The sequence below is a fragment of the Coregonus clupeaformis genome, chromosome 17 (assembly GCF_020615455.1).
Source record: "Coregonus clupeaformis isolate EN_2021a chromosome 17, ASM2061545v1, whole genome shotgun sequence".
NCBI classification, from domain to species: domain Eukaryota; kingdom Metazoa; phylum Chordata; class Actinopteri; order Salmoniformes; family Salmonidae; genus Coregonus; species Coregonus clupeaformis.
The window spans coordinates 36911158-36936881 of record NC_059208.1 but is presented as its reverse complement, the minus strand read 5'-3'; the positions used below and the strand labels follow the sequence as shown (position 1 = coordinate 36936881).

Sequence of the window (25724 nt, the reverse complement as noted above, 5' to 3'; positions counted from 1 at the left end):
CTTGCCTGTGAAGCCCTTTTTGTGCAAAGCAATGATGACGGCACGTGTTTCCTTGCAGGTAACCATGGTTAACAGAGGAAGAACAATGATTTCAAGCACCACCCTCCTTTTAAAGCTTCCAGTCTGTTATTCTAACTCAATCAGCATGACAGAGTGATCTCCAGCATTGTCCTCGTCAACACTCTCACCTGTGTTAATGAGAGAATCACTGACATGATGTCAGCTGGTCCTTTTGTGGCAGGGCTGAAATGCAGTGGAAATGTTTTTTTGGGATTAAGTTCATTTTCATGGCAAAGAGGGACTTTGCAATTAATTGCAATTCATCTGATCACTCTTCATAACATTCTGGAGTATATGCAATTTTGCCATCATAAAAACTGAGGCAGCAGACTTTGTGAAAATTAATATTTGTGTCATTCTCAAAACTTTTGACCACGACTGTACACATGTTCATGAAATACAATAGATGGCCTTAATCACCCCCAGACACACCTGGCCAACTTGATGTTTTTGTATAGACACGAAGCTAGCTAGCTAGCTAAACAATTAACCATAATCCCAACCCATACTACTAGCAATACAAACTGATTGTCATAGCTAGCCACCATGCATGAAATGCTGTAGTATGAATCTGCAGGTAGCTAAAGCTAACCAACTAGGTTCAATGTTAGCTAGCTAGCTAACATTAGGCTATAACTAGCAATGCAAATGGATTTCTGAGGTACAAATAATATCACTACACAGTTTATACACGTACCTTTAGCAAGCAAGCTAGCAAGCTAATGTTTGCTAGCTAGCTAACAGTACACTTTAGCGCCTGCTAAATTCAGGGCAGCAATGTTGTTGAGAGCAGAAGCAACACTTTTGCAGTTCTCCATGGCTAACATTATATCTTTCAAAAAAGCTGCGGTAGCAAGGATTTTCTACACATACTGAGCAGCTCACGTTATAGACAGAAGCACGCTACATGGCGGACCAATCCGAACTCATCTCTCGGCATGTCGAGTCCATCCATTATCTCGGCCAATCATGGCTAGCGGGAAGGTTGTTATTAATCTACATGAGAGTTCACATGTTCCAAAAGGAGTTTCTGCTAAAAAAATTATAAAAAATACGTTCAAATGTCTCTCCTGTGAAGTAGTGATGTGCGACATATGCTTAGCTTCCTGAAATGGGTCACAAATGTTTATCTTGACCTGTGCACCTACGTTGTAAACTTTCATTCATAGGCTAGGTTGTAGCAACCTCATGACGGGTATAGGGACAATTTGAGTATCATGTAGTAACCTAAACCTATCGATGTTACATTGAGTTGGGTGAGTTGAATATGAATGACATCCAACATGCTGTAATAGATATAAGGCCATGCTCATAAAAAATTATCTCATCTTAAACGGCACCGACCGCCACTGCTATATACAATGTTACGATAACACACAATTTTGGGAGGTTTCCCAGAATGCACAGCATCTTTACATTGCTTATATGCAAATAAAATATAGAAGGAAAATACAATTTTAGGTACAGTAAAACAAAGATATCAGCATTTATTTAATTTACAGTGCCTTCAGAAACGATTCACACCCCTTGACTTGTTCAATATTTTGTTGTGTTACAGCCTGAATTGAAAATGTATTAAATTGAGATGTTTTTGTCACTGGCTTACACACAATACCCCATAATGTCAGCCTAAGTTCTAGACCTCAGCTGAATCTGGTAATGAATGGTGTGGCTGTTGAACAAGTTGAGGAGACTAAATTACTTTGCGTTATCTTAGATTGTAAACTGTCATGGTCAAAACATATAGATTCAATGGTTGTAAAGATGGGGAGAGGTCTGTCCATAATAAAGAGATGTTCTGCTTTTTTGACACCACACTCCAAAAAGCAAGTCCTGCATGCTCTAGTTTTGTCTTGTCTTGATTATTGTCCAGTCGTGTGGTTGAGTGATGCAAGGAAAGACCTAATTAAGCTGGCGCTGGCCCAGAACAGAGCGGCACGTCTTGCTCTTCATTGTAATCAGAGGGCTGATATAAATACTATGCATGCCAGTCTCTCTTGGCTAAGAGTTGAGGAGAGACTGACTGCATCACTTCTTCTTTTTATAAGAAACATTAATGTGTTGAAAATCCCAAATTGTTTGCATAGTCAACTTACACACAGCTCTGACACACACACTTACCCTACCAGACATGCCACCAGGGGTCTTTTTACAGTCCCCATATCCAGAACAAATTCAAGAAAGCGTACAGTATTATATAGAACCATTATTGGCTGCCGAGTGGCGCAGTGGTCTAAGGCACTGCATCGCAGTGCTAGCTGTGCCACTATTGATCCTGGTTCGAATCCAGGCTTGGCCCTGCGTCGTCCAGGGTAGGGGAGGGAATGGCCGGCAGGGATGTTGGTAGAGCATGGCGTTTGCAACGCCAGGGTTGTGGGTTCGATTCCCATGGGGGGCCAGTATGAAAAAAAAATAAAAAAAGATAATGTAAGTTGCTCTGGATAAGAGCGTCTGCTAAAAATGTAAAATATTTCATGGAACTCATATTGCTCAAATTAACAGCAAACCTGGTTTAAAAAAACAGATAAAGCAACACCTCACGGCACAACGCCTCTCCCCTATTTGACCTAAATAATTTGTGTGTATGTATTGATATGTAGGCTACGTGTGCCTGTTTATCCCTGTTTCATTCAATTTCCTTCCGTTTAATAAACTTTTTTTAACAGAAGGAATACACCCTGATCACACGCAAACACAGTTCACTTTCCTAGCAGCCACATACAAACAACATGAACATTTTGCTAGGTGTATAATTCCTTCTCGCATCTACACGCTCTCCTGCTCTCACCTTTTCCCTTCCGTTGTGGACTTCAGTGCACAACACATCAGCTGTCTGTGATCAGGCTAAAAAACTTTTCCAAGCCAACTGCTACACACAGCCTACATCATTGTCACCATATTAACTAACGACGTTAGTAACGTCATAGTCAACATAGCTACTAGAACGCGTTAGTAAACCCGCTACAATCATGCAGTACCGTGTACAGTCAATCAAGCAGTTTAGCAGTTACACTGGTGGGCCCCGGTGGCAATAAATTAATAAAAGCAAACGCTTACCTTGACATGGAAGAGTTCCAGTGTTGGATAGCCATAGCCAGCTAGCTAACATAGCATCCCTCTCTGTTTGAGCTGGGTGTTTGAGTAGGCTAAACTAGCTAACTGCATTTGCTAGCTAAGTGAAAGTGAAAAAAACGGGAAAGAATTCAACGAAATATAATGGTAGCTAACTCCGTTCCAGGTTATCCAAGATGGCGTAGCAGTGCGGTCGCTTTTATTCATTGTCCTTGTGTAAATATCCCGTTTCTTGTTTTTTTGTCTATTTTGTATATATTTATCAATTTTTACTTTTCATTCTTTAACTAAATATACTTTCCTGCAACCCGCCTCACCCAACGTGGAAAGGATTCTATTATTTCTTTATAACTTTCATCAAGAACCTTAAGCTGAAACTAGTGTAGCTGCAACTGAATGGCTACTTGCTATTAGTCACCGTTAGCGTCTTCACCATTGTCCGTGGCCTACACTATCCACCAGCCAGCTCTAGCTCTAGCCTGGACAATTCGTCGGCCAGTCTGCACAGCGTGCTATCGACCCAGAGCTTATTGGACTTTCTGCCGGAATCACTGGACCCTAGCGCCGGATCATCACAACCAGCTAGCTAGCTGCAACCTGTTGTTGGCTAATTACCATTGCCCTATAGCAAGCACCAGTTAGCCTTGTGCTAGCCTCAGGCCCATCTCCCGGCTATCTACCTCTCTGTCAACCGGACGGGACCTCCTAGTGTTGACACTGAGCCCCGCCGATCCAACACGACTGGTTTGCCGACGAAATTGTCTGATGTGGTTTCAACAGGCTTCCCGTTGCGACGACCACGAAGATCCATCTGCCAGCCCCGGCCCGCTAGCACACGCAAACTACAACTGTGCTCCCTGCTAGCTGTGCTGAAGCACCAATTTGAACTGCTCTCGGACTCACATATTGCTGTTCACTGGACCTTATGATCACTCAGCTGCACAGCTGATGCCTGCTGGACTGTTCCTTTACACGGTACCCTGTCCTGTTTATTCTGTTTAGCCTTAGCCCAAACGTTATCGCTATTACCAGTTGTTGTCTTAGCTCTCTCTAATAACACCTGTGACTGCTTTATGCCTCTCTCCCATGTCAATTATGCCTTGCCTATTGCTGTTTGGGTTAGTTCTTATTATACAATTTCACTGTAGAACCCCTAGTCCCTCTCAAACTGCCTCAAATAGTTCCTTTGTTCCACCCCCCATACACGCCGAGACCGGCTCAATCGGTGCCTCCAGTGATGCTATCTCTTTCATTGTTACCCAACGCTTAGGGTTACCTGAACTATACTCATATCCTTCCATATCCTTTTCTGTACATAATGCCCTGAATCTTTTCTACAACGCCCAGAGAACTGCCCCCTTTATTCTATGTACCCAACGCACTAGAAGACCAGTTCTTAAAGCCTTTAGTCGTATCCTTATTCTAGTCCTCCTCTGTTCCTCTGGTGATGTAGAGGCTAACCCAGGCCCTGCAGCCCCCAGTATCACTCCTACTCACCAGGAGCTATCATTTGTTGACTTCTGTAACCGTAAAAGTCTTGGTTTTCTGCACGTAAATATCAGAAGCCTCCTTCCTTAGTTTGAGTTATTCACTGCGTTAGCACACTCCGCCAACCCTGATGTTCTAGCAGTGTCTGAATCCTGGCTTAGGAAGGCCACCAAAAATTCTGACATTTCCATCCCCAACTATAACATTTTCCGTCTAGATAGAACTGCCAAAGGGGGTGGAGTTGCAATCTACTGTAGAGATAGCCTGCAGAGCTCTATCACACTATCCAGGTCTGTGCCCAAACAGTTTGAGCTTCTACTTCTAAAAATCCACCTTTCCAGAAATAAATCTCTCACTGTTGCCGCTTGCTACAGACCCCCCTCAGCCCCCAGCTGTGCCCTGGACACCATATGTGAATTGATTGCCCCCATCTATCCTCAGAGTTCGTACTGCTTGGTGACCTAAATTGGGATATGCTTAACACCCCGGCCATCCTACAATCTAAACTAGATGCCCTCAATCTCACACAAATTATCAACGAACCTACCAGGTACAACCCTAAATCCGTAAACATGGGTACCCTCATAGATATCATCCTGACTAACTTACCCTCTAAATACACCTCCGCTGTCTTCAACCAGGATCTCAGCGATCACTGCCTTATTGCCTGCGTCCGTAACGGGTCCGCGGTCAAACGACCACCCCTCATCACTGTCAAACGCTCCCAAAAACACTTCAGCGAGCAGGCCTTCCTAATTGACCTGGCCCAGGTATCCTGGATGGATATAGATCTCATTCCGTCAGTAGAGGATGCCTGGTTGTTCTTTAAAAGTAATTTCCTCTCAATCTTAAATAAACATGCCCCATTCAAAAATACAGAACTAAGAACAGATATAGCACCTGGTTCTCCTCAGACTTGACTGCCCTTGACCAGCACAAAAACATCCTGTGGCGTACTGCATTAGCATCAAATATCCCCCGCGATATGCAACTTTTCAGGGAAGTTAGGAACCAATATACACAAGCAGTTAGGAAAGCAAAGGCTAACTTTTTCAAACAGAAATTTGCATCCTGTAGCACTAACTCCAAAAAGTTTTGGGACACTGTAAAGTCCATGGAAAATAAGAGCACTTCCTCCCAGCTGCCCACTGCACTGAGGCTAGGAAACACTATCACCACCGATAAATCTACAATAATCGAGAATTTCAACAAGCATTTTGCTACGGCTGGCCATGCTTTCCACCTGGCTACCACTACCCCGGCCACCAGCTCTGCACCCTCCGCTGCAACTTGCCCATGCCCCCCGCTTCTCCTTCACACAAATCCAGACAGCTGATGTTCTGAAAGAGCTGCAAAATCTGGACCCCTACAAATCATCTGGGCTAGACAATCTGGACCCTTTCTTTCTAAAACTAGCCACCGAAATTGTCGCAACCCCTATTACTAGCCTGTTCAACCTCTCTTTCGTAACGTCTGAGATCCCCAGAGATTGGAAAGCTGCCGTGGTCATCCCCCTCTTCAAAGGGGGGTGACACTCTAGATCCAAACTGTTACAGACCCATATCCATCCTGCCCTGCCTTTCAAAAGTTTTTGAAAGCCAAGTCAACAAACAGATCACCGACCATTTCGAATCCCACCGTACCTTCTCCGCTATGCAATCCGGTTTCCGAGCTGGTCATGGGTGCACTTCAGCCACGCTCAAGGTCCTAAACGATATTATAACCGCAATCGATAATAGACAGTACTGTGCAGCCGTTTTCATTGACCTGGCCAAGGCTTTCGACTCTGTCAACCACCGCATTCTTATTGGCAGACTAAATAGCCTTCTCAAATGACTGCCTCGCCTGGTTCACCAACTACTTCTCAGATAGAGTTCAATGTGTCAAATCGGAGGGCCTGTTGTCTGGACCTATGGCAGTCTCTATGGGGGTGCCACAGGGTTCAATTCTTGGGCCGACTCTTTTCTCTGTGTATATCAATGACGTCGCTCTTGCTGCTGGTGACTCTCAGATCCACCTCTACACAGACGACACCATTTTGTATACATCTGGCCCTTCATTGGACACTGTGTTAACAAACCTCCAAACGAGCTTCAATGCCATACAACACTCCTTCAGTAGCCTCCAACTGCTCTTAAACACTAGTAAAACTAAATGCATGCTCTTCAACCGAACGCTGCTTGCACCCGCCCACCCGACTAGAATCACTACTCTCGACGGGTCTGACCTAGAGTATGTGGACAACTACAAATATCTAGGTGTCTGGTTAGACTGTAAACTCTCCTTCCAGACTCACATTAAGAATCTCCAATCCAAAGTTAAATCTAGAATCGGTTTCCTATTTCGCAATAAAGCCTCCTTCACTCATGCTGCCAAACATGCCCTCGTAAAACTGACTATCCTACCGATCCTTGACTTCGGCGATGTCATTTACAAAATAGCCTCCAACACTCTACTCAGCAAATTGGATGTAGTCTATCACAGTGCCATCCGTTTAGTCTCCAAAGCCCCATATACTACCCACCACTGTGACCTGTACGCTCTTGTTGGCTGGTCCTCACTACATATTCGTCGCCAAACCCACTGGCTCCAGGCCATCTATAAATCACTGCTAGGCAAATCCCCGCCTTATCTTAGCTCATTGGTCACCATAGCAACACCCACCCGTAGTCTGCGCTCCAGCAGGTATATCTCACTGGTCATCCCCAAAGCCAACACCTCCTTTGGCCGCCATTCCTTCCAGTTCTCTGCTGCCAATGACTGGAACAAATTGCAAAAATCTCTGAAGCTGGAGACACTTATCTCCCTCACTAACTTTAAGCATCAGTTGTCAGAGCACCTTACCGATCACTGCACCTGTACACAGCCCATCTGAAATTAGCCCGCCCAACTACCTCATCCCTATATTGTTATTTATTTTGCACATTTGTACCCCAGTATCTCTATTTGCACATCATCTCTTGCACATCTATCATTCCAGTGTTAATACTAATTGTAATTCTTTTGCACTATAGCCTATTTATTGCCTTACCTCCATAACTTGCTACATTTGCACACACTGTATATATATTTATTTCTGTTGTATTTTTGACTTTGTTTTGTTTTACCCCATATGTAACTCTGTGTTGTTGTTTTTATCGCACTGCTTTGCTTTATCTTGGCCAGGTCGCAGTTGTAAATGAGAACTTGTTCTCAACTGGTTTACCTGGTTAAATAAGGTGAAATAAAAAAAATTAAAGAATTAAAAATACATACAGTATGTGGGCAACCACGGCATTCAAACGAGGCTGCAATGAAAACGAATGGGACTGTTGCGACTGTGTTGGCATCAAAATCTGGGGTGTGAACTAAGTTTCAATTCAACATTGATTGACATTGTAATGGGCCAATAGTATTGGAGAAAAGTTGAAAAAACTGAACCCGCTGACGCTGTGCGTTCAAGTGTGATGTCACGACGTAACGTACGGCACGCATTATTCAACTCTTTCTGTGCCATAGAGCCTCTTTCCACCAGGTGTAGCGCTTCTCTCGCAGATGAAAAACAAGAAATGATCAACAGTGAGTGTAATGGTGAGTGTAAAGTTAATTACTTGTGAGTTCGTCAATAGTTAATTCAATCAATTGTTAATTTTTCGCGTAATCACTGCGAGCCATCATGACTCTCAAAAACCGTGATACCCACAGTTTAATTGTGAAGATAAATTTAGCGCCGCCCTAAAAACCCTATTCAAATTCGACACAAACCTTCAAATAGGTATGTAATGAGACATTATATAAACTCTTTATAGTGTTTTATATACATTTTAGAGGTGATAAGACATATCTCCCCCTTTCACTATGACGCAGTAGCTTTCACTTCCCACCCGCCATTTTTAAAAAGACCTGGCGGAGCTCCATTGCTTTATTCAATCATGCAGAGGCGGGCAGCATGAAGGTCTTATCATTGATTTTGCTGGAAAGTGGAGAAATTGAGCTTTACAATGGTATTCATATTTCAGTTGACCTGGAACTATTACGTTTTTTGGGCGCTAAAATAAGGTCAAATGTACGGAACAGCGGGATGTACAAAACTGCGTTAGCTACCTTTAGATAGTTCTCTCTCTCTCCCTCGCTTCTCCTTCATTTAAAAAAAAACATTTGTTCAAAACTGTTGAGAACCATGACCCTCTTAGATTTTGTATTGAAGTCAATGTACCCAGAGGAGGACGGAAACTAGCTGTCCTCCGGCTACACCATGGTGCTACCCTACAGAGTGCTGTTGAGGCTACTGTAGACCTTCATTGCAAAAACAGTGTGTTTTAATCAATTATTTGGTGTCGTGAATATATTTAGATAGATTTAGTGTTATCTAAAAAGGATAACTTTTTAATGTTTCACTATTTTTATTTTTATGAAATTCACTGAGGAGGATGGTCCTCCCCTTCCTCCTCTGAGGAACCTCCACTGTTTCACAGCTATTGTCGTTGCAGTTGGCACAATAACTTTAATGTGTGACGCGCAGATTCAACAGATTCTATCCTATAGTTCTTAAATGTGATAGGATTTTCTTTTGGATTCTAATAGGATTTTCTATTGGAATCCACTCATGCTAGTCTTTACCATACTTTGTAGGTCTGCATAGCGGGTATGGTCTGTGCACCTCTGAAGTGTTGGGTGTGTGACCCTACCGGCTGTGCCATTGCAGCAGTTTCAATGACAGCTCAGTTTTTAGTATGCTGTTGAATGTGAGGTAGTATAACAGTTTAAGACGTGGGCGTTTGACAACCATGTCAACAGGCAAGCAGCTGGGCACTTTCTACTTTTGGGGACTGAAAAAACTCCTGTCCATCCAGCTCTGCAGCTGGCTCACTATACTAATATACCCACACACAGTCTTATTCACAGCATGGATACACTCTGTACTCACTGATATACTACTGTATCTTAACGCCATGCTAAGCTAGTAAGCTTGACTACACTTCGTCTTCACACACACAGCCTTCGTCTGAGTGCTTCCATTTATCTAGTACAAAAGTGGTCTTTGTCAGTGTCCAGTCCTCTCATATCTCTAAAGGTCATCATCATCCATTACTGATATATCATGTACAGTCGTGGTCAAAAGTTTTGAGAATGACACAAGTATTTGGTCTTCACAAAGTTTGCTGCTTCAGTGTTTTTAGATATTTTTGTCAGATGTTACTATGGTATACTGAAGTATAATTACAAGTGTCAAAGGCTTTTATTGACAATTACATTAAGTTTATGCAGAGTCAATATTTGCAGTGTTGACCCTTCTTTTTCAAGACCTCTGCAATCCACCCTGGCATGCTGTCAATTAACTTCTGGGCCACATCCTGACTGATGGCAGCCCATTCTTGCATAATCAATGCTTGGAGTTTGTCAGAATTTGTGGGTTTTTGTTTGTCCACCCGCCTCTTGAGGATTGACCACAAGTTCTCAATGGGATTAAGGTCTGGGGAGTTTCCTGGCCATGGACCCAAAATGTCGATGTTTTGTTCCCCGAGCCACTTAGTTATCACTTTTGCCTTATGGCAAGGTGCTCCATCATGCTGGAAAAGGCATTGTTCATCACCAAACTATTCTTGGATGGTTGGGAGAAGTTACTCTCTTGGAGGATGTGTTGGTACCATTCTTTATTCATGGCTGTGGTTTTAGGCAAAGAAGCAACACCACACATGAATGGTCTCAGGATGCTTTACTGTTGGCATGACACAGGACTGATGGTAGCGCTCACCTTGTCTTCTCCGGACAAGCTTTTGTCCGGATGCCCCAAACAATCGGAAAGGGGATTCATCAGAAAATGACTTTACCCCAGTCCTCAGCAGTGCAATCCCTGTACCTTTTGTAGAATAACAGTCTGTCCCTGATGTTTTTCCTGGAGAGAAGTGGCTTCCTCGCTGCCCTTCTTGACACCAGGCCATCCTCCAAAAGTCTTCTCCTCACTGTGTGTGCAGATGCACTCACACCTGCCTGCTGCCATTCCTGAGCAAGCTCTGCACTGGTGGTGCCCCGATCCCGCAGCTGAATCAGCTTTAGGAGATGGTCCTGGCGCTTGCTGGACTTTCTTGGGCGCCCTGAAGCCTTCTTCACAACAATTGAACCTCTCTCCTTGAAGTTCTTGATGATCCGATAAATGGTTGATTTAGGTGCAATCTTACTAGCAGCAATATCCTTGCCTGTGAAGCCCTTTTTGTGCAAAGCAATGATGACGGCACGTGTTTCCTTGCAGGTAACCATGGTTAACAGAGGAAGAACAATGATTTCAAGCACCACCCTCCTTTTAAAGCTTCCAGTCTGTTATTCTAACTCAATCAGCATGACAGAGTGATCTCCAGCCTTGTCCTCGTCAACACTCTCACCTGTGTTAACGAGAGAATCACTGACATGATGTCAGCTGGTCCTTTTATGGCAGGGCTGAAATGCAGTGGAAATGTTCATTTCATGGCAAAGAGGGACTTTGCAATTAATTGCACTTCATCTGATCACTCTTCATAACATTCTGGAGTATATGCAAATTGCCATCATAAAAACTGAGGCAGCAGACTTTGTGAAAATTCATATTTGTGTCATTCTCAAACTTTTGACCACGACTGTACAATAGCCAGACAGACCTGAGACCTGGGAGCTATGATGCAGTACCGCATACATCCATCAGCTTTGTTTATTTCTCTCAATCTGCCTCAGTCTGTCTGCTCGTCAGCCATGCAGAGCGCGAGAGAGAGAGCGAGAGAGAGAGATGGGACTACTACATTACATTACTCTTGTTAAGTGTGCAACAGCTCATTGATCAGCCCCTACCTATCACCCCTTTGCATTGAGGTAGTCCTTTCCCATAATCCATAATAACATCTCAGACAGGACGGCATGGCGGCTTGCTGCATGAGCCCTCGATGGTAAACATTGGGGGCGATCAATACCCATACATTGTGTTACCATATTGGCTCGGAGAGGGCGAGAGAGAGCGAGAGCGAGAGCGAGCGAGAGCGAGAGAGAAGTTTGTTGACATCCTCGTCATCCTCCCCGTTTACAATATGGATCTCTCTCTCTCTGTAGCTGCATCTGCTTATCAGGACATGTCATTGAGTGGAGCGCTGAGCCCCGCCCGTCGCTGCTGTCAGCGAAAAGGCCGACAGGCAGTCTTAATTTCCATCCTCAAGGACGCCATGACGCTGGCTGGCAGTTGTTGTGAGGACTATTGACGTAGAGCTGTCAAATCGGAACCCTTCGAGAGGAGCCGCTGCTTCTTCTGCTGGGCTCGTGAGCCATCTGCGTCTAGCCCACGAGGTGGGGGAGTGGTGAAAAGGGGGATTTGGGTGGTGGGAGCTTATGTTAACCTCTGCAGATATGAGGGATATCGTCTTGTCACTTATTTATGCTCCCCTCCACATCCCCACATCTCAACCAGATTGTCTCTTTATGTCTAGACAGTAGGGATTTTCTTCCTCTTTGTAGACTTATTACTCAGATGGACATCTTTGTGTCTCTCTGTCTGCCTTTCTATTGGTCTTTGTTTTTCTGTTTCTGTCTCTTTTTTCTCAGTCTCTCTGACAAAATGATGGTCAGTCAGTCAACTCTCTACTGTAGAAATGTTGCCTTTGATGAATCCTCTTCTGCGAACTGCAAATACTGTTGTAGAGAGCAATGAATAGGGCTCTATCCATTTATCATTGACAGTGCTTTACCCACACAGTACAAAGCGATGCTGGTTTGACTCAAAGCCTCCTCCTCGCTCTGCATTTGCCTTGAAAGAGGCCTCTTTTGTAACTTGCTTGATGGTTAAAAGCTGCTTGATTCAATGGGCCCCCACCCTGACACAGTTCTGGGCATTCCTGCTTTGATTCTGTCATTCAGACCGCCAGATGTACAGTTCAACATGCTTCTGAGGAATAACAGGGAGAATGGAGGACGGACGCGTAGCATACTGAATTGACATTTACAATATGTTATTTTAAAGCCAATAAAACTGTTGTTTTTAGTTTAAAGATGCTGGTCCATATAACATTTCTGATTAACTAACAAGTAGCTTTCATTTTAACAGTGCTGACAGATTTTCTGCACATTGTACTTACACTGTGATATGGAGTGCTGAAGATTTTTGGTCATACTGCTATGGTTGAACCATGGGGATTAATTGAGTACAGACATACATATTAAGGACTAGGAAATCAGAGAGTCTGATGTAAACAAAGCAGAGTAGCCGGCCTCTAAACTAGTGAGGTCATTTCTAATCCAGCCACTTGACTCCAGGTGAAATGTTTTCACCATTGCAGCTCATGCTGTTTGCCGTACTGGCATCCTAGTGTGTGTATGTGTGTGTGTGTGTGTGTGTGTGTGTGAGTGAGTGAGTGAGAGAGAAAGACAGACAGTGTCTGTGTTCCTCAAACCTCACAAATGTGTTGACCCGTTACCATGGCAACACACATAAAGAACAATTAAGAGTTCTCGTAGAGTACCTTGTTAGTGTCCATTGTTGACCTAGGACCAAAAGTACTTTTCTTCTTTCCCAAATGTTTTCGTCATTAAATAGTGCTATATTGGTAGATGTCTCAGAATTGCACAGATTGACTGAGGTGGCGGCCAATGTGAAAGTCGTAGCCATAAGCCAGTAAAGCCACAATATGGGCAAAGTCCTATAGCTAGATCTTTATGCATTCCTCTGTTTAATTTTCAGCATAGTGGCGGCGGGGGGGCTGGGGGAGGCCAGGAGAGGATGTAGAGGCTCTAAATTTCAACAAATTGGCCGTTGTGTTGTGGGAGCTGGATGGATCTGGAGGCCTGCTCATGGGACGTCAGTGTTGCTGCATGTCAGATCCACTAAATTAGCCAGACTGCTAATTACCTCCCTGAAAAGACAGGCAGAGAGAGTTTTCAGAAGGTTTTCTTGTTTTTCCCAGCAACATCGCCACCCCTGTGGGTTGAAGTCTGAAGAGTTTGTTCCCCAAATCCCCCGTTCATTTGCATCTTTGCCTCCCTCATCTGCTTTTCACTCACTTCCTGTAATATGCAAACAAATAATGCCTCAGTGTGTTAATCTACTGCATCATCACTTGACCAACGTTACAGTGAGGAAGCTGGTGGAGGGAGGACGGCTCATTGAAATGGCCAGAATGGAACAAAGGGAAAGGTATCAAACACATCAAACACACAGAACTTTCCACTGGAAGGTTACTGTCATGTTCCACTGTTGAATAGGGTGTTCATATTAGGACATCCGCCATCTCGTCAGGAATTGTGAGTCTCAACTGAGGCTGTCCTAATATGGACACCATAGTTGCTCTCTTTCCCATGGTGTGGTTGGCCTTGTCCTTAGTGTACTGAATTGTTACTAGTGTACATGGAATTATTGTTGAGGCCCAAACATCTGGGAAATTAAGATTAAAGCATCGATAAGGCTCCTGTCTGTGTCAAATTCGGCAGTGGGAGCTGAAAGGTCGCGTCCAGCGCCTCACGCCACAGACGACACCTGCGTCGGTATCGTCAGAACGCCTCTAATGTGAATGCGATGACAGGTCACCTGTCCGCTCGGCTCGGAGCGGCAGCTTCAGGTGCAGGGGAATGGTGTTTGGACAAGGCTGGCTCACGTCGGCCCACAGCGCAGCCCTTTCGTTTGATCCTTCAGCTAGCTTAATCTAGCTCTCTCTCTCTGATCTCTACAGTTCCCTTCTACACAGAGATACCAATCTCGCTGACACACACAAAAAAACTAAAAGGGGACGGACACAGTAAAGACCTCCTGATCCCTGGCCAAAAGAGCCACCCGTTTCTCACGAGAAACCGCTCACTAAGGGCTTTTTCTTCTCCTTTGTTTTTCTTTCATTTCTGCCCTCAGTGGCTCTGTCTTTCCTCAGAAGGTGTTGTTTCTGACTTTTTATCTAGCCTGAAGCTCACCTGCTGTAGGAGTAGTGTGAGAATGTGGCCTTCAGAGAGTTGTTCTAAGAATGACGTATCACACAGAAAACTTAACTCGTTATGGCAATTACAGTGAGGGAAAAAAGTATTTGATCCCCTGCTGATTTTGTACGTTTGCCCACTGACAAAGAACTGATCAGTCTATAATTTTAATGGTAGATTTATTTGAACAATGAGAGACAGAATAACAACAAAAAAATCCAGAAAAACGCATGTCAAAAATGTTATAAATTGATTTGCATTTTTATGAGGGAAATAAGTATTTGACCCCTCTGCAAAACATGACTTAGCACTTGGTGGCAAAACCCTTGTTGGCAATCACAGAGGTCAGACGTTTCTTGTAGTTGGCCACCAGGTTTGCACACATCTCAGGAGGGATTTTGTCCCACTCCTCTTTGCAGATCTTCTCCAAGTCATTAAGGTTTCGAGGCTGACGTTTGGCAACTCGAACCTTCAGCTCCCTCCACAGATTTTCTATGGGATTAAGATCTGGAGACTGGCTAGGTCACTCCAGGACCTTAATGTGCTTCTTCTTGAGGCACTCCTTTGTTGCCTTGGCCGTGTGTTTTGGGTCATTGTCATGCTGAAATACCCATCCACGACCCATTTTCAATGCCCTGGCTGAGGGAAGGAGGTTCTCACCCAAGATTTGACGGTACATGGCCCCGTCCATCGTCCCTTTGATGCGGTGAAGTTGTCCTGTCCCCTTAGCAGAAAAACACCCCCAAAGCATAATGCTTCCACCTCCATGTTTGACGGTGGGGATGGTGTTCTTGGGGTCATAGTTGAGTTGATGCCAAAGAGCTCCATTTTGGTCTCATCTGACCACAACACTTTCACCCAGTTCTCCTCTGAATCATTCAGATGTTCATTGGCAAACTTCAGACGGGCATGTACAGTGGGGAAAAAAGTATTTAGTCAGCCACCAATTGTGCAAGTCCTCCCACATAAAAAGATGAGAGAGGCCTGTAATTTTCATCATAGGTACACGTCAACTATGACAGACAAAATGAGATTTTTTTTCTCCAGAAAATCACATTGTAGCATTTTTTATGAATTTATTTGCAAATTATGGTGGAAAATAAGTATTTGGTCAATAACAAAATTTCTCAATACTTTGTTATATACCCTTTGTTGGCAATGACACAGGTCAAACGTTTTCTGTAAGTCTTCACAAGGTTTTCACACACTGTTGCTGGTATTTTGGCCCATTCCTCCATGCAGATCTCCTCTAGAGCAGTGATGTTTTGGGGCTGTCGCTGGGCAACACAGACTTTCAACTCCCTCCAAAGATTTTCTATGGGGTTGAGATCTGGAGACTGGCTAGGCCACTCCAGGACCTTGAAATGCTTCTTACGAAGCCACTCCTTCGTTGCCCGGGCAGTGTGTTTGGGATCATTGTCATGCTGAAAGACCCAGCCACGTTTAATCTTCAATGCCCTTGCTGATGGAAGGAGGTTTTCACTCAAAATCTCACGATACATGGCCCCATTCATTCTTTCCTTTACACGGATCAGTCGTCCTGGTCCCTTTGCAGAAAAACAGCCCCAAAGCATGATGTTTCCACCCCCATGCTTCACAGTAGGTATGGTGTTCTTTGGATGCAACTCAGCATTCTTTGTCCTCCAAACACGACGAGTTGAGTTTTTACCAAAAAGTTCTATTTTGGTTTCATCTGACCATATGACATTCTCCCAATCCTCTTCTGGATCATCCAAATGCACTCTAGCAAACTTCAGACGGGCCTGGACATGTACTGGCTTAAGCAGGGGGACACGTCTTGCACTGCAGGATTTGAGTCCCTGACGGCGTAGTGCGTTACTGATGGTAGGCTTTGTTACTTTGGTCCCAGCTCTCTGCAGGTCATTCACTAGGTCCCCCCGTGTGGTTCTGGGATTTTTGCTCACCGTTCTTGTGATCATTTTGACCCCACGGGGTGAGATCTTGCGTGGAGCCCCAGATCGAGGGAGATTATCAGTGGTCTTGTATGTCTTCCAGTTCCTAATAATTGCTCCCACAGTTGATTTATTCAAACCAAGCTTCTTACCTATTGCAGATTCAGTCTTCCCAGCTTGGTGCAGGTCTACAATTTTGTTTCTGGTGTCCTTTGACAGCTCTTTGGTCTTGGCCATAGTGGAGTTTGGAGTGTGACTGTTTGAGGTTGTGGACAGTTGTCTTTTATACTGATAACAAGTTCAAACAGGTGCCATTAATACAGGTAACGAGTGGAGGACAGAGGAGCCTCTTAAAGAAGAAGTTACAGGTCTGTGAGAACCAGAAATCTTGCTTGTTTGTAGGTGACCAAATACTTATTTTCCACCATAATTTGCAAATAAATTCATAAAAAATCCTACAATGTGATTTTCTGGAATATTTTTCCTCAATTTGTCTGTCATAGTTGACGTGTACCTATGATGAAAATTACAGGCCTCTCTCATCTTTTTAAGTGGGAGAACTTGCACAATTGGTGGCTGACTAAATACTTTTTTCCCCCACTGTATATGTGGTTTCTTGAGCAGGGGGACCTTGCAGGCGCTGCATGATTTCAGTCCTTCACGGCGTAGTGTGTTACCAATTGTTTTCTTGGTGACTATGGTCCCAGCTGCCTTGAGATCATTGACAAGATCCTCCCGTGTTGTTCTGGGCTGATTCCTCACCGTTCTCATGATCATTGCAACTCCACGAGGTGAGATCTTGCATGAAGCCCCAGGCCGAGGGAGATTGAGTTATTTTGTGTTTCTTCCATTTGCGAATAATCGCACCAACTGTTGTCACCTTCTCACCAAGCTGCTTGGCGATGGTCTTGTAGCCCATTCCAGCCTTGTGTAGGTCTACAATCTTGTCCCTGACATCCTTGGAGAGCTCTTTGCTCTTGGCCATGGTGGAGAGATTGGAATCTGATTGATTGCTTCTGTGGACAGGTGTCTTTTATACAGGTAACAAACTGAGATTAGGAGCACTCCCTTTAAGAGTGTGCTCGTAATCTCAGCTCGTTACCTGTATAAAAGACACCTGGGAGCCAGAAATCTTTCTGATTGAGAGGGGGTCAAATACTTATTTCCCTCATTAAAATGCATATCAATTTATAACATTTTTGACATGCGTTCTTCTGGATTTTTTTGTTGTTATTCTGTCTCTCACTGTTCAAATAAACCTACCATTAAAATTATAGACTGATCATTTCTTTGTCAGTGGGCAAACGTACAAAATCAGCAGGGGATCAAATACTTTTTTCCCTCACTGTATATCTTGGTGCTGCTGGGATTATCTACATTGTCTAGATATGGGACTATACCCAGTTGAGATCCCATGAAATGTCAATTGATAAGCTGCAGTTAGCCACTCCTTACCATTGCCTCTTGTGTATGCGTATAGTCCATTCATATTTTGAGGCTACTTCCTGGGTGACTGTATGGGATCTGATATTAAATAACAGAGGCGATGAATGGCTATGTTACCCCCATCGGTGTGAGTGTGATATTTCTCCCTATGTGACTTACAATGTTTCTGTCCATTCGCATTTCCCTCATTGCATGTACTGTAGCTGCTAGTGTCAGCACATGGATAGACTCCCCCCTGTGGTCACTCAGAGAACAACACACATTCTCACATTCTCACCCAAACACTGTATTGTAGCCCGATGAGAAGCCTTACCGGTTGCTGAGTGGAAAAAAGCATAAAGATGAAAAGTCAGGCGGAAAAGCTGTTCTAAGAAAATAGCGGGATTGTATAGGAGGGAACGGGAATGCCTTACAGAAATTAGCTTTGGCTGACAGAGCACTGAAACATTACCGTCTTTACGCAATTTATGAGAGCGATTACTCTGATTATTATTTCAACAATACCCAGCTATGCTCTTTCAAGGGCTGCCAGTGGGGCTGAGGCTGGGGGAAGGAAGGGCCTTGCCAAGACTGAGTGTCTGGGAGTTTCACAAGGCACTCCACGGGAGGGAGGGAGGGTTCAGAAAAGAGAAAAGGAGACACACTTCAAAAGGGCTCGGGTTCTTCAGAAGGGTTACTGTTTCAGTCTTCCTGACGTTGGTTTCAGTTTTCACTAACCCCCCCCCCTCTCTCTCTCGCTCTCTCTGTCTCTCCCTCTCTCTCTCTCTCTCTCTGCAGCCCCCAATGAGCCTTTACTGTGCAAATTCGCTGACGGAGGGCAGAAGAAACGCCAGAGCCAGAGCAAGTACCCGCAAAACGGGCGGCCGTGGCACAGGGAAGGCGAGGTAAGCCACTGGCTCATTACAGCTGCCATTTTGGTTCCATAGGTACAGCCATCTGGCAGTTACCATTAACCCTGCATTACATACCACCTACTCATGGCACTGGAATGACGTTTGGTTCAAAAGCGGGCATTTAACCTCTGAGGTAGTGGCAGTCTTAATAATTTATTGTCGGTTAGGACATCTACTTTGTGCATGACACAAGTAATTTTTCCAACAATTGTTTACAGACAGATTATTTCACTTATAATTCACTGTATCACAATTCCAGTGGGTCAGAAGTTTACATACACTAAGTTGACTGTGCCTTTAAACAGCTTGGAAAATTCCAGAAAATGATGTAATGGCTTTAGAAGCTTCTGATAAGCTAATTGACATCATTTGAGTCAATTGGAGGTGTACCTGTGGATGTATTTCAAGGCCTACCTTCAAACTCAGTGCCTCTTTGCTTGATATCATGGGAAAATCAAAAGAAATCAGCCAAGACCTCAAAAGAAATGGTAGACCTCCACAAGTCTGGTTCATCCTTGGGAGCAATTTCCAAAGGCCTGAAGGTACCGCGTTCATCTGTACAAACAATAGTACGCAAGTATAAACACCATGGGACCACGCAGCCGTCATACCGCCCAGGAAGGAGACGCATTATGTCTCCTAGAGATGAATATACTTTGGTGCGAAGAGTGCAAATCAATCCCAGAACAACAGCAAAGGACCTTGTGAAGATGATGGAGGAAACAGGTACAAAAGTATCTATATCCACAGTAAAACGAGTCCTATATCGACATAACCTGAAAGGCCGCTCAGCAAGGAAGAAGCCAGTGCTCCAAAACCGCCATAAAAAAGCCAGACGGTTTGCAACTGCACATGGGGACAAAGATCGTACTTTTTGGAGAAATGTCCTCTGGTCTGATGAAACAAAAATAGAACTGTTTGGCCATAATGACCATCGTTATGTTTGGAGGAAAAAGGGGAAGGCTTGCAAGCCGAAGAACACCATCCCAACCGTGAAGCACGGGGGTGGCAGCATCATGCTTTGGTGGTGCTTTGCTGCAGGAGGGACTGGTGCACTTCACAAAATAGATGGCATCATGAGGAAGGAAAATTATGTGGATATATTGAAGAAACATCTCAAGACATCGGTCAGGAAGTTAAAGCTTTGTCGCAAATGGATCTTCCAAATGGACAATGACCCCAAGCATACTTCCAAAGTTGTGGCAAAATGGCTTAAGCACAACAAAGTCAAGGTATTGGAATGGCCATTACAAAGCCCTGACCTCAATCCTATAGAAAATGTGTGGGCAGAACTGAAAAAACATGTGCGAGCAAGGAGGCCTACAAACCTGACTCAGTTACACCAGCTCTGTCAGAAGGAATGGGCCAAAATTCACCCAACTTATTGTGGGAAGCTTGTGGAAGGCTACCCGAAAGGTTTGACCCAAGTTAAACAATTTAAAGGCAATGCTACCAAATACTAATTGAGTGTATGTAAACTTCTGACCCACTGGGAATGTAATGAAGGAAATAAAAGCTGAAATAAATCATTCTCTCTACTATTATTCTGACATTTCACATTCTTAAAATAAAGTAGTGATCCTAACTGACCTAGGAATTTTTTACTAGGATTAAATGTCAGGAATTGTGAAAAACTGAGTTTAAATGTATTTGGCTAAGGTGTATGTAAACTTCTGACTTCAACTGTAAGTGTTCCCCCCATGGTTCATAGTGGTTCAGGCTTATAAATTGGATACCTAACATATTCAGCAGTTACAGCCTACAACGGGAAGGGCAGTTGGAGGGTTTTTCATGCGGGTCTACACCACTATGGAGAATATGAACTTGCAGGGGCTGACTGTTGTGCTGAAGCTGCTCGGTAGAAAGGAAAGGAAAATATATAGGCTCTCTGTGGAGATGGGCCTGACTGTGTGTCCTTCAGGACACATAACATACTCTCCAATCTGTCTGCTTGTTGGTTGTGTGTGTGTGTGTGATGTTTGTGTGTGCTTTGCAAGCATATATGTGTATGAGTGTGTGTGTCCATCACAGACTCAGCAGCCCAAACACTGAGCCCAGTGAGCCATGTTTACCCTAACAGCCCGTTGCTACAGAGCCTCACACACTGACAGGGTTAGCTGATTACACTTGATGCGATGTGAGAGGGAGTGTGCAGCATCTGGAAAGAGGAGGAGAGGAGAAAGGAGAAAAGAAAAGAGGCAGCATCACTAGAATAGACAGAATACACAACAACACTTTGGCTCTCTCTCATCTCTCCTCCCTGACCCTCCCTCTCCTCCCTCTCTCTCATCTCTCCTTCCTGACCCTCCATCTCTTCCCTCTCTCTCATCTCTCCTTCCTGACCCTCCCTCTCATCTCTCCTCCCTCTCTCTCATCTCTCCTCCCTCTCTCTCATCTCTCCTCCCTGACCCTCCCTCTCCTCCCTCTCTCTCATCTCTCCTCCCTGACCCTCCCTCTCCTGACTCTCTCTCATCTCTCCTTCCTGACCCTCCATCTCTTCCCTCTCTCTCATCTCTCCTCCCTGACCCTCCCTCTCCTCCCTCTCTCTCATCTCTCCTTCCTGACCCTCCCTCTCCTCCCTCTCTCTCATCTCTCCTCCCTGACCCTCCCTCTCCTCCCTCTCTCTCATCTCTCCTTCCTGACCCTCCCTCTCCTCCCTCTCTCTCATCTCTCCTCCCTGACCCTCCCTCTCCTCCCTCTCTCTCATCTCTCCTCCCTCTCTCTCATCTCTCCTCCCTGACCCTCCCTCTCCTCCCTCTCTCTCATCTCTCCTTCCTGACCCTCCCTCTCCTCCCTCTCTCTCATCTCTCCTTCCTGACCCTCCCTCTCTCCTCCCTCTCTCTCATCTCTCCTCCCCCTCTCTCATTTCTCCTCCCTCCCTCTCTCTCATCTCTCCTCCCCACACAGTAACAGTCCTTAGATTAAAACGCTCATGATTCGTGTTTTTATCGTCACAAAAAGGCCCTCCCATAGCCTCAGGCTCATCAGCTCGGAAGAGTCTTACATCTCTCCTCCCTTGTCTCTCCCCTTTCCTCCCTCCCTCCCTCCCTGCTTCCCATTACTATGGTTAAGGACATGATTGAGAGGCTGGTGGAGGCTTAAGTGCTGAAGTTGTTGGGGCCTCTGCGTGTGTGTTTGCGTGTGTGCGTGAGAGAGTGCTTGCACATACGTACGTATGTATATGTGTGTGTTGGCACGTTTGTTCGTACCTTTATTTGTGTGTGTGTGTGTGTGTGTCAGCGAGGCCCCCACAGTCATTTATCAAAAGCACAGCTAGGGTTGGGGATAGGCATCACATGTGAGTCTGTTTATCAGACGCTCTCCGATCCTTCACCAGGGACCTCCCGTTCCATAGCCAGATGAAGAGGGCCGCCGGCGCACGCCATTTGTTTACGTTCTCCATCGAACCCCCTTTTGAAGTCAGCCAAACTCCCAGAACACATGTTTGGTGTAGTAGAACACCCATAGAGCAGCAAACAAACACATTGTAGCTTGATTAGTCAATATCAATAATTGAACAGGGGTCAGAAGTCAAATGTTTTCTTCCAAGTGACTATGAGGCATGCAAACACTCTCTCAAACGTGTTACATCTTAAGAATGAGTCACGCATGCTCACACAGACACACACACACGACACACACTCATACACACCTTAAATGATTAAATCATTAACACACACACGTAGTCTCACAAAGTCACACTAGCGTTAAGTGCGTTCTCTTGGGGAAAGTGTTACTGCGAAAACCACCCAGTTGTCCCCTGTGTGAAAGGAAGTCTGACAGATGTTTTTGAGAGAGAGGGTGGGTGTGTCGTACAACCGGACACAACCGGACACACCATGGATGGCTGGTGTTTCCTGTGGAAGTCCAGTACAGGTGTTCTTCCAGCTGCCGGAAGGGCCGTCCTCAAACTACCCATTTTAGTGGGATCTCTTTGTATCACACCCACATACTGTACTACAGTATACACAGACACTCTCACACACTTCCTCCCACTTTCTGTCATTCACATACTCCAACTTCCTGTCCTAGACATATACTGAGTGTACAAAACATTAGGAACACCTGCTCTTTTCATGACATAGACTGACCAAGTGAATCCAGGTGAAACCTATGATCCCTTATTTTTTTAATGTTTTTATTATTTTTATTTTACCCTTAAAAAAAAAAAAGTTTCCCTTTATTACTTTCCAACCCCACCACCCCTTCCCCAATTGAGAACAACAACGCTTAGGCCTCTACTTCCAGCTTATACTAAATACATTTTATGGACACAGTCAATTTTACAATAAATATATTTTGTTTGTTTTTACTTCTGAACTTCCTCTAACCTCAACCTCTCCGATCATTTTCATGGGATGGCAGGTAGCTTAGTGGTTAAGAGCGTTGTGCCGGTAACCGAAAGGTCGCTGGTTCTAATCCCTGAGCCGACTTGGTGAAAAATCTGTTGATGTGCTCTTGAGCAAGGCACTTAACCCTAATTGCTCATGTAAGTCGCTCTGGATAAGAGCGTCTGCAAAATTGATGTAACTTGTTAAATCAGTGTAGATGAAGGGGAGGAGACAGGTTAAGGAAGGATTTTTGAGACGTGTATGTGTGCCATTCAGAGGGTAAATGGGCAAGACAAAAGATTTAAGTGCCTTTAACGGGGTATGGTAGTAGGTGCCAGGCGCACCGGTTTGTGTCAAGAATTGCAATGCTGCTGGGTTTTTCACGCTCAACAGTTTCCCGTGTGTATCAATAATGGTCCACCACCCAAAGGACATCCAGCTAACTTGATACGACTATGGGAAGCATTGGAGTCAACATGGGCCAGCATCCCTGTGGAACGCTTTCGACACCTTGTAGAGTCCATGCCCTGATGAATTGAGGCTTTTCTGAGGGCAAAAGGGGTGTTCCTAATGTTTTGTACACTCAGTGTATACTCTCACTTTCTCTTCCTCACATACTCTCACTTTCTCTTCCTCACATACTGTAACTCTCTCTTCTTCTCTTTCTCAGACACATGTACTTTCTCACGTACACTCTTTTCTCGCTCTCCTCATCATCTCACTTTCTCTTTCTCTTTCTTACACACTTTCTCTCTCTCTCTCTTTGTACCGGACGCGACAACAGAATACATAATCAGTCATGGCGATGCAGCCGACCCTTATGGGGGATTGTCTGTGTGAGCCAAGCAGCCATGGTGTGGAATTCATTAACACATGGAAGCAAGGGCACCACGCACGGGACTTATCAGCCTCACCAGACAGCTGGCCATGTCTGGGATGGCCATTAGCACGTAGAGGCACACAGACGTAGACAAATACACACACAGACATAAAGACACACACACATGCACACACACAGACATGAACATATAGACACAGCCACACAGTGAAACATGCAGTGCATGCATACCGTGATCCACATGCAGATGCATACACTCAGACACAAACCGGTAGACACACTTCCTGTCAGTGGTACATACTTTCTCTCAAATGCAAACATGCATACACTCACACTCAAACACACTTGCACGAATGAACACACACCCAGGCCTAGTGTATGTTATGCTCACGCACACATCCGCAGTGGCCGTGTCACTGAGGGCTGATGCATCCAGTGTGGGATTCATGTAGATCTCTGTTTCCCCTCACTCACGTGGGTGAGGTCCATCCCTTCTAGTTGCTGAGGGTCATTCCTCCTTTTTAGCTCACGCAACCTTCCTAGAGGAATGAGATAGAGGTAGAGAGAGAGAGAGAGAGAGAGAGAGAGAGAGAGAGAGAGAGAGAGAGAGAGAGAGAGAGAGAGGGAGAGAGGGAGAGGGAGCGGGAGAGAGAGAGAGAGAAGTGTGCTGATGAAATCTGAAACCTCAGCAGCCTCCCGTTAAAAGAAATGGGATTAGCCATCCTCCGGGAGAGAGGCTTCAGGAATGCAGATGACGGATTGCAGGGAGAGAAAGAGGAAGAGAGACAAGGGCCTCACACACTTTCATGCATACGCTCACTGTCCTTCCTCCCTTCTTTCTCTTTCCCTCTCAAAGCTTGCGTCGATCGTTGTCCCAAATGCATAAAGTGTATTGAAATCCCTTATGTTTCCTATCTCTCAAATCCTGTCCATTATGGTGACGTAAAATACAAATTCAATGATGAACCTGTGATATGTCTCTCTTGTGTTGCAGACTGGTATGCAGTTAACATATGATCCTGCTGCTATGCAGAACGGGTAAGAGTCAGTCTATACATCCCTGGCATGTTCCATCCCTCTGAGCAATCTATACGACTTGTTCAATATGATTGTCATATCTCTTGATTAATGTGGTGTGTGCACTTTGTTACTATTTGATTCAAAGAATCTATAAGAGATGTAGTGACGCTAGGTCTCAGGTCTCAGTGTGTGTATGCTTTCATGGCTGGTTGCCTGCATGTATGCCTGTCCCTTTGTCTGTGACTCTAAGTGAGTGTGAGTGTGTGTGCGCCTTCTGTGCCTGTGTACTAAGGGGTGCCATGGAAATGAATGGCCTAGCATAGTGTTCTATTTTTCACTGTGTGCTGTAACAGGAAGGGGAGGAGAGCCTTGAGTTCCATCCTCTCAATGTGGCCTCAGTCTGTGACAGGAAGCTTCTCTCTCACTCCCTGCTTCTCCCAGCTTCCTGAAGCACTTATCTCAATGACTCTGGAATAATACTGGATGAATGAATAGAATCTCATTAGATACAGCATTGGCCATTTTAGAACCATAATAGTAAGCTGTGATTATGAGGCTTACAATGAATAAAAGAGAATAGCACAGTGACCACTTAGTAGACATACACTACAAGACCAAAAGTATGTGGACACCTGCTCGTTGAACATCTCATTCCAAAATCATGGGCATTAATATGGAGTTGGTCCCCCCTTTGCTGCTACAGTGGGGAAAAAAAGTATTTAGTCAGCCACCAATTGTGCAAGTTCTCCCACTTAAAAAGATGAGAGAGGCC

General features: G+C 44.7%; 1 protein-coding gene across 2 annotated transcripts in view; it reads left to right on the top strand.

The window, feature by feature from the left end:
* LOC121586337 (RNA-binding motif, single-stranded-interacting protein 3) overlaps positions 1–25724 on the top strand; it is a 268385-nt gene that overhangs the window by 199523 nt on the left and 43138 nt on the right. For both annotated transcript variants that reach the window (XM_041902950.1, XM_041902948.1), the window contains exons 7-8: positions 18648–18754; positions 24927–24970. In XM_041902950.1, coding sequence (XP_041758884.1) covers positions 18648–18754; positions 24927–24970 — 151 coding nt within the window. The remainder of the gene's footprint in view (positions 1–18647; positions 18755–24926; positions 24971–25724) is intronic.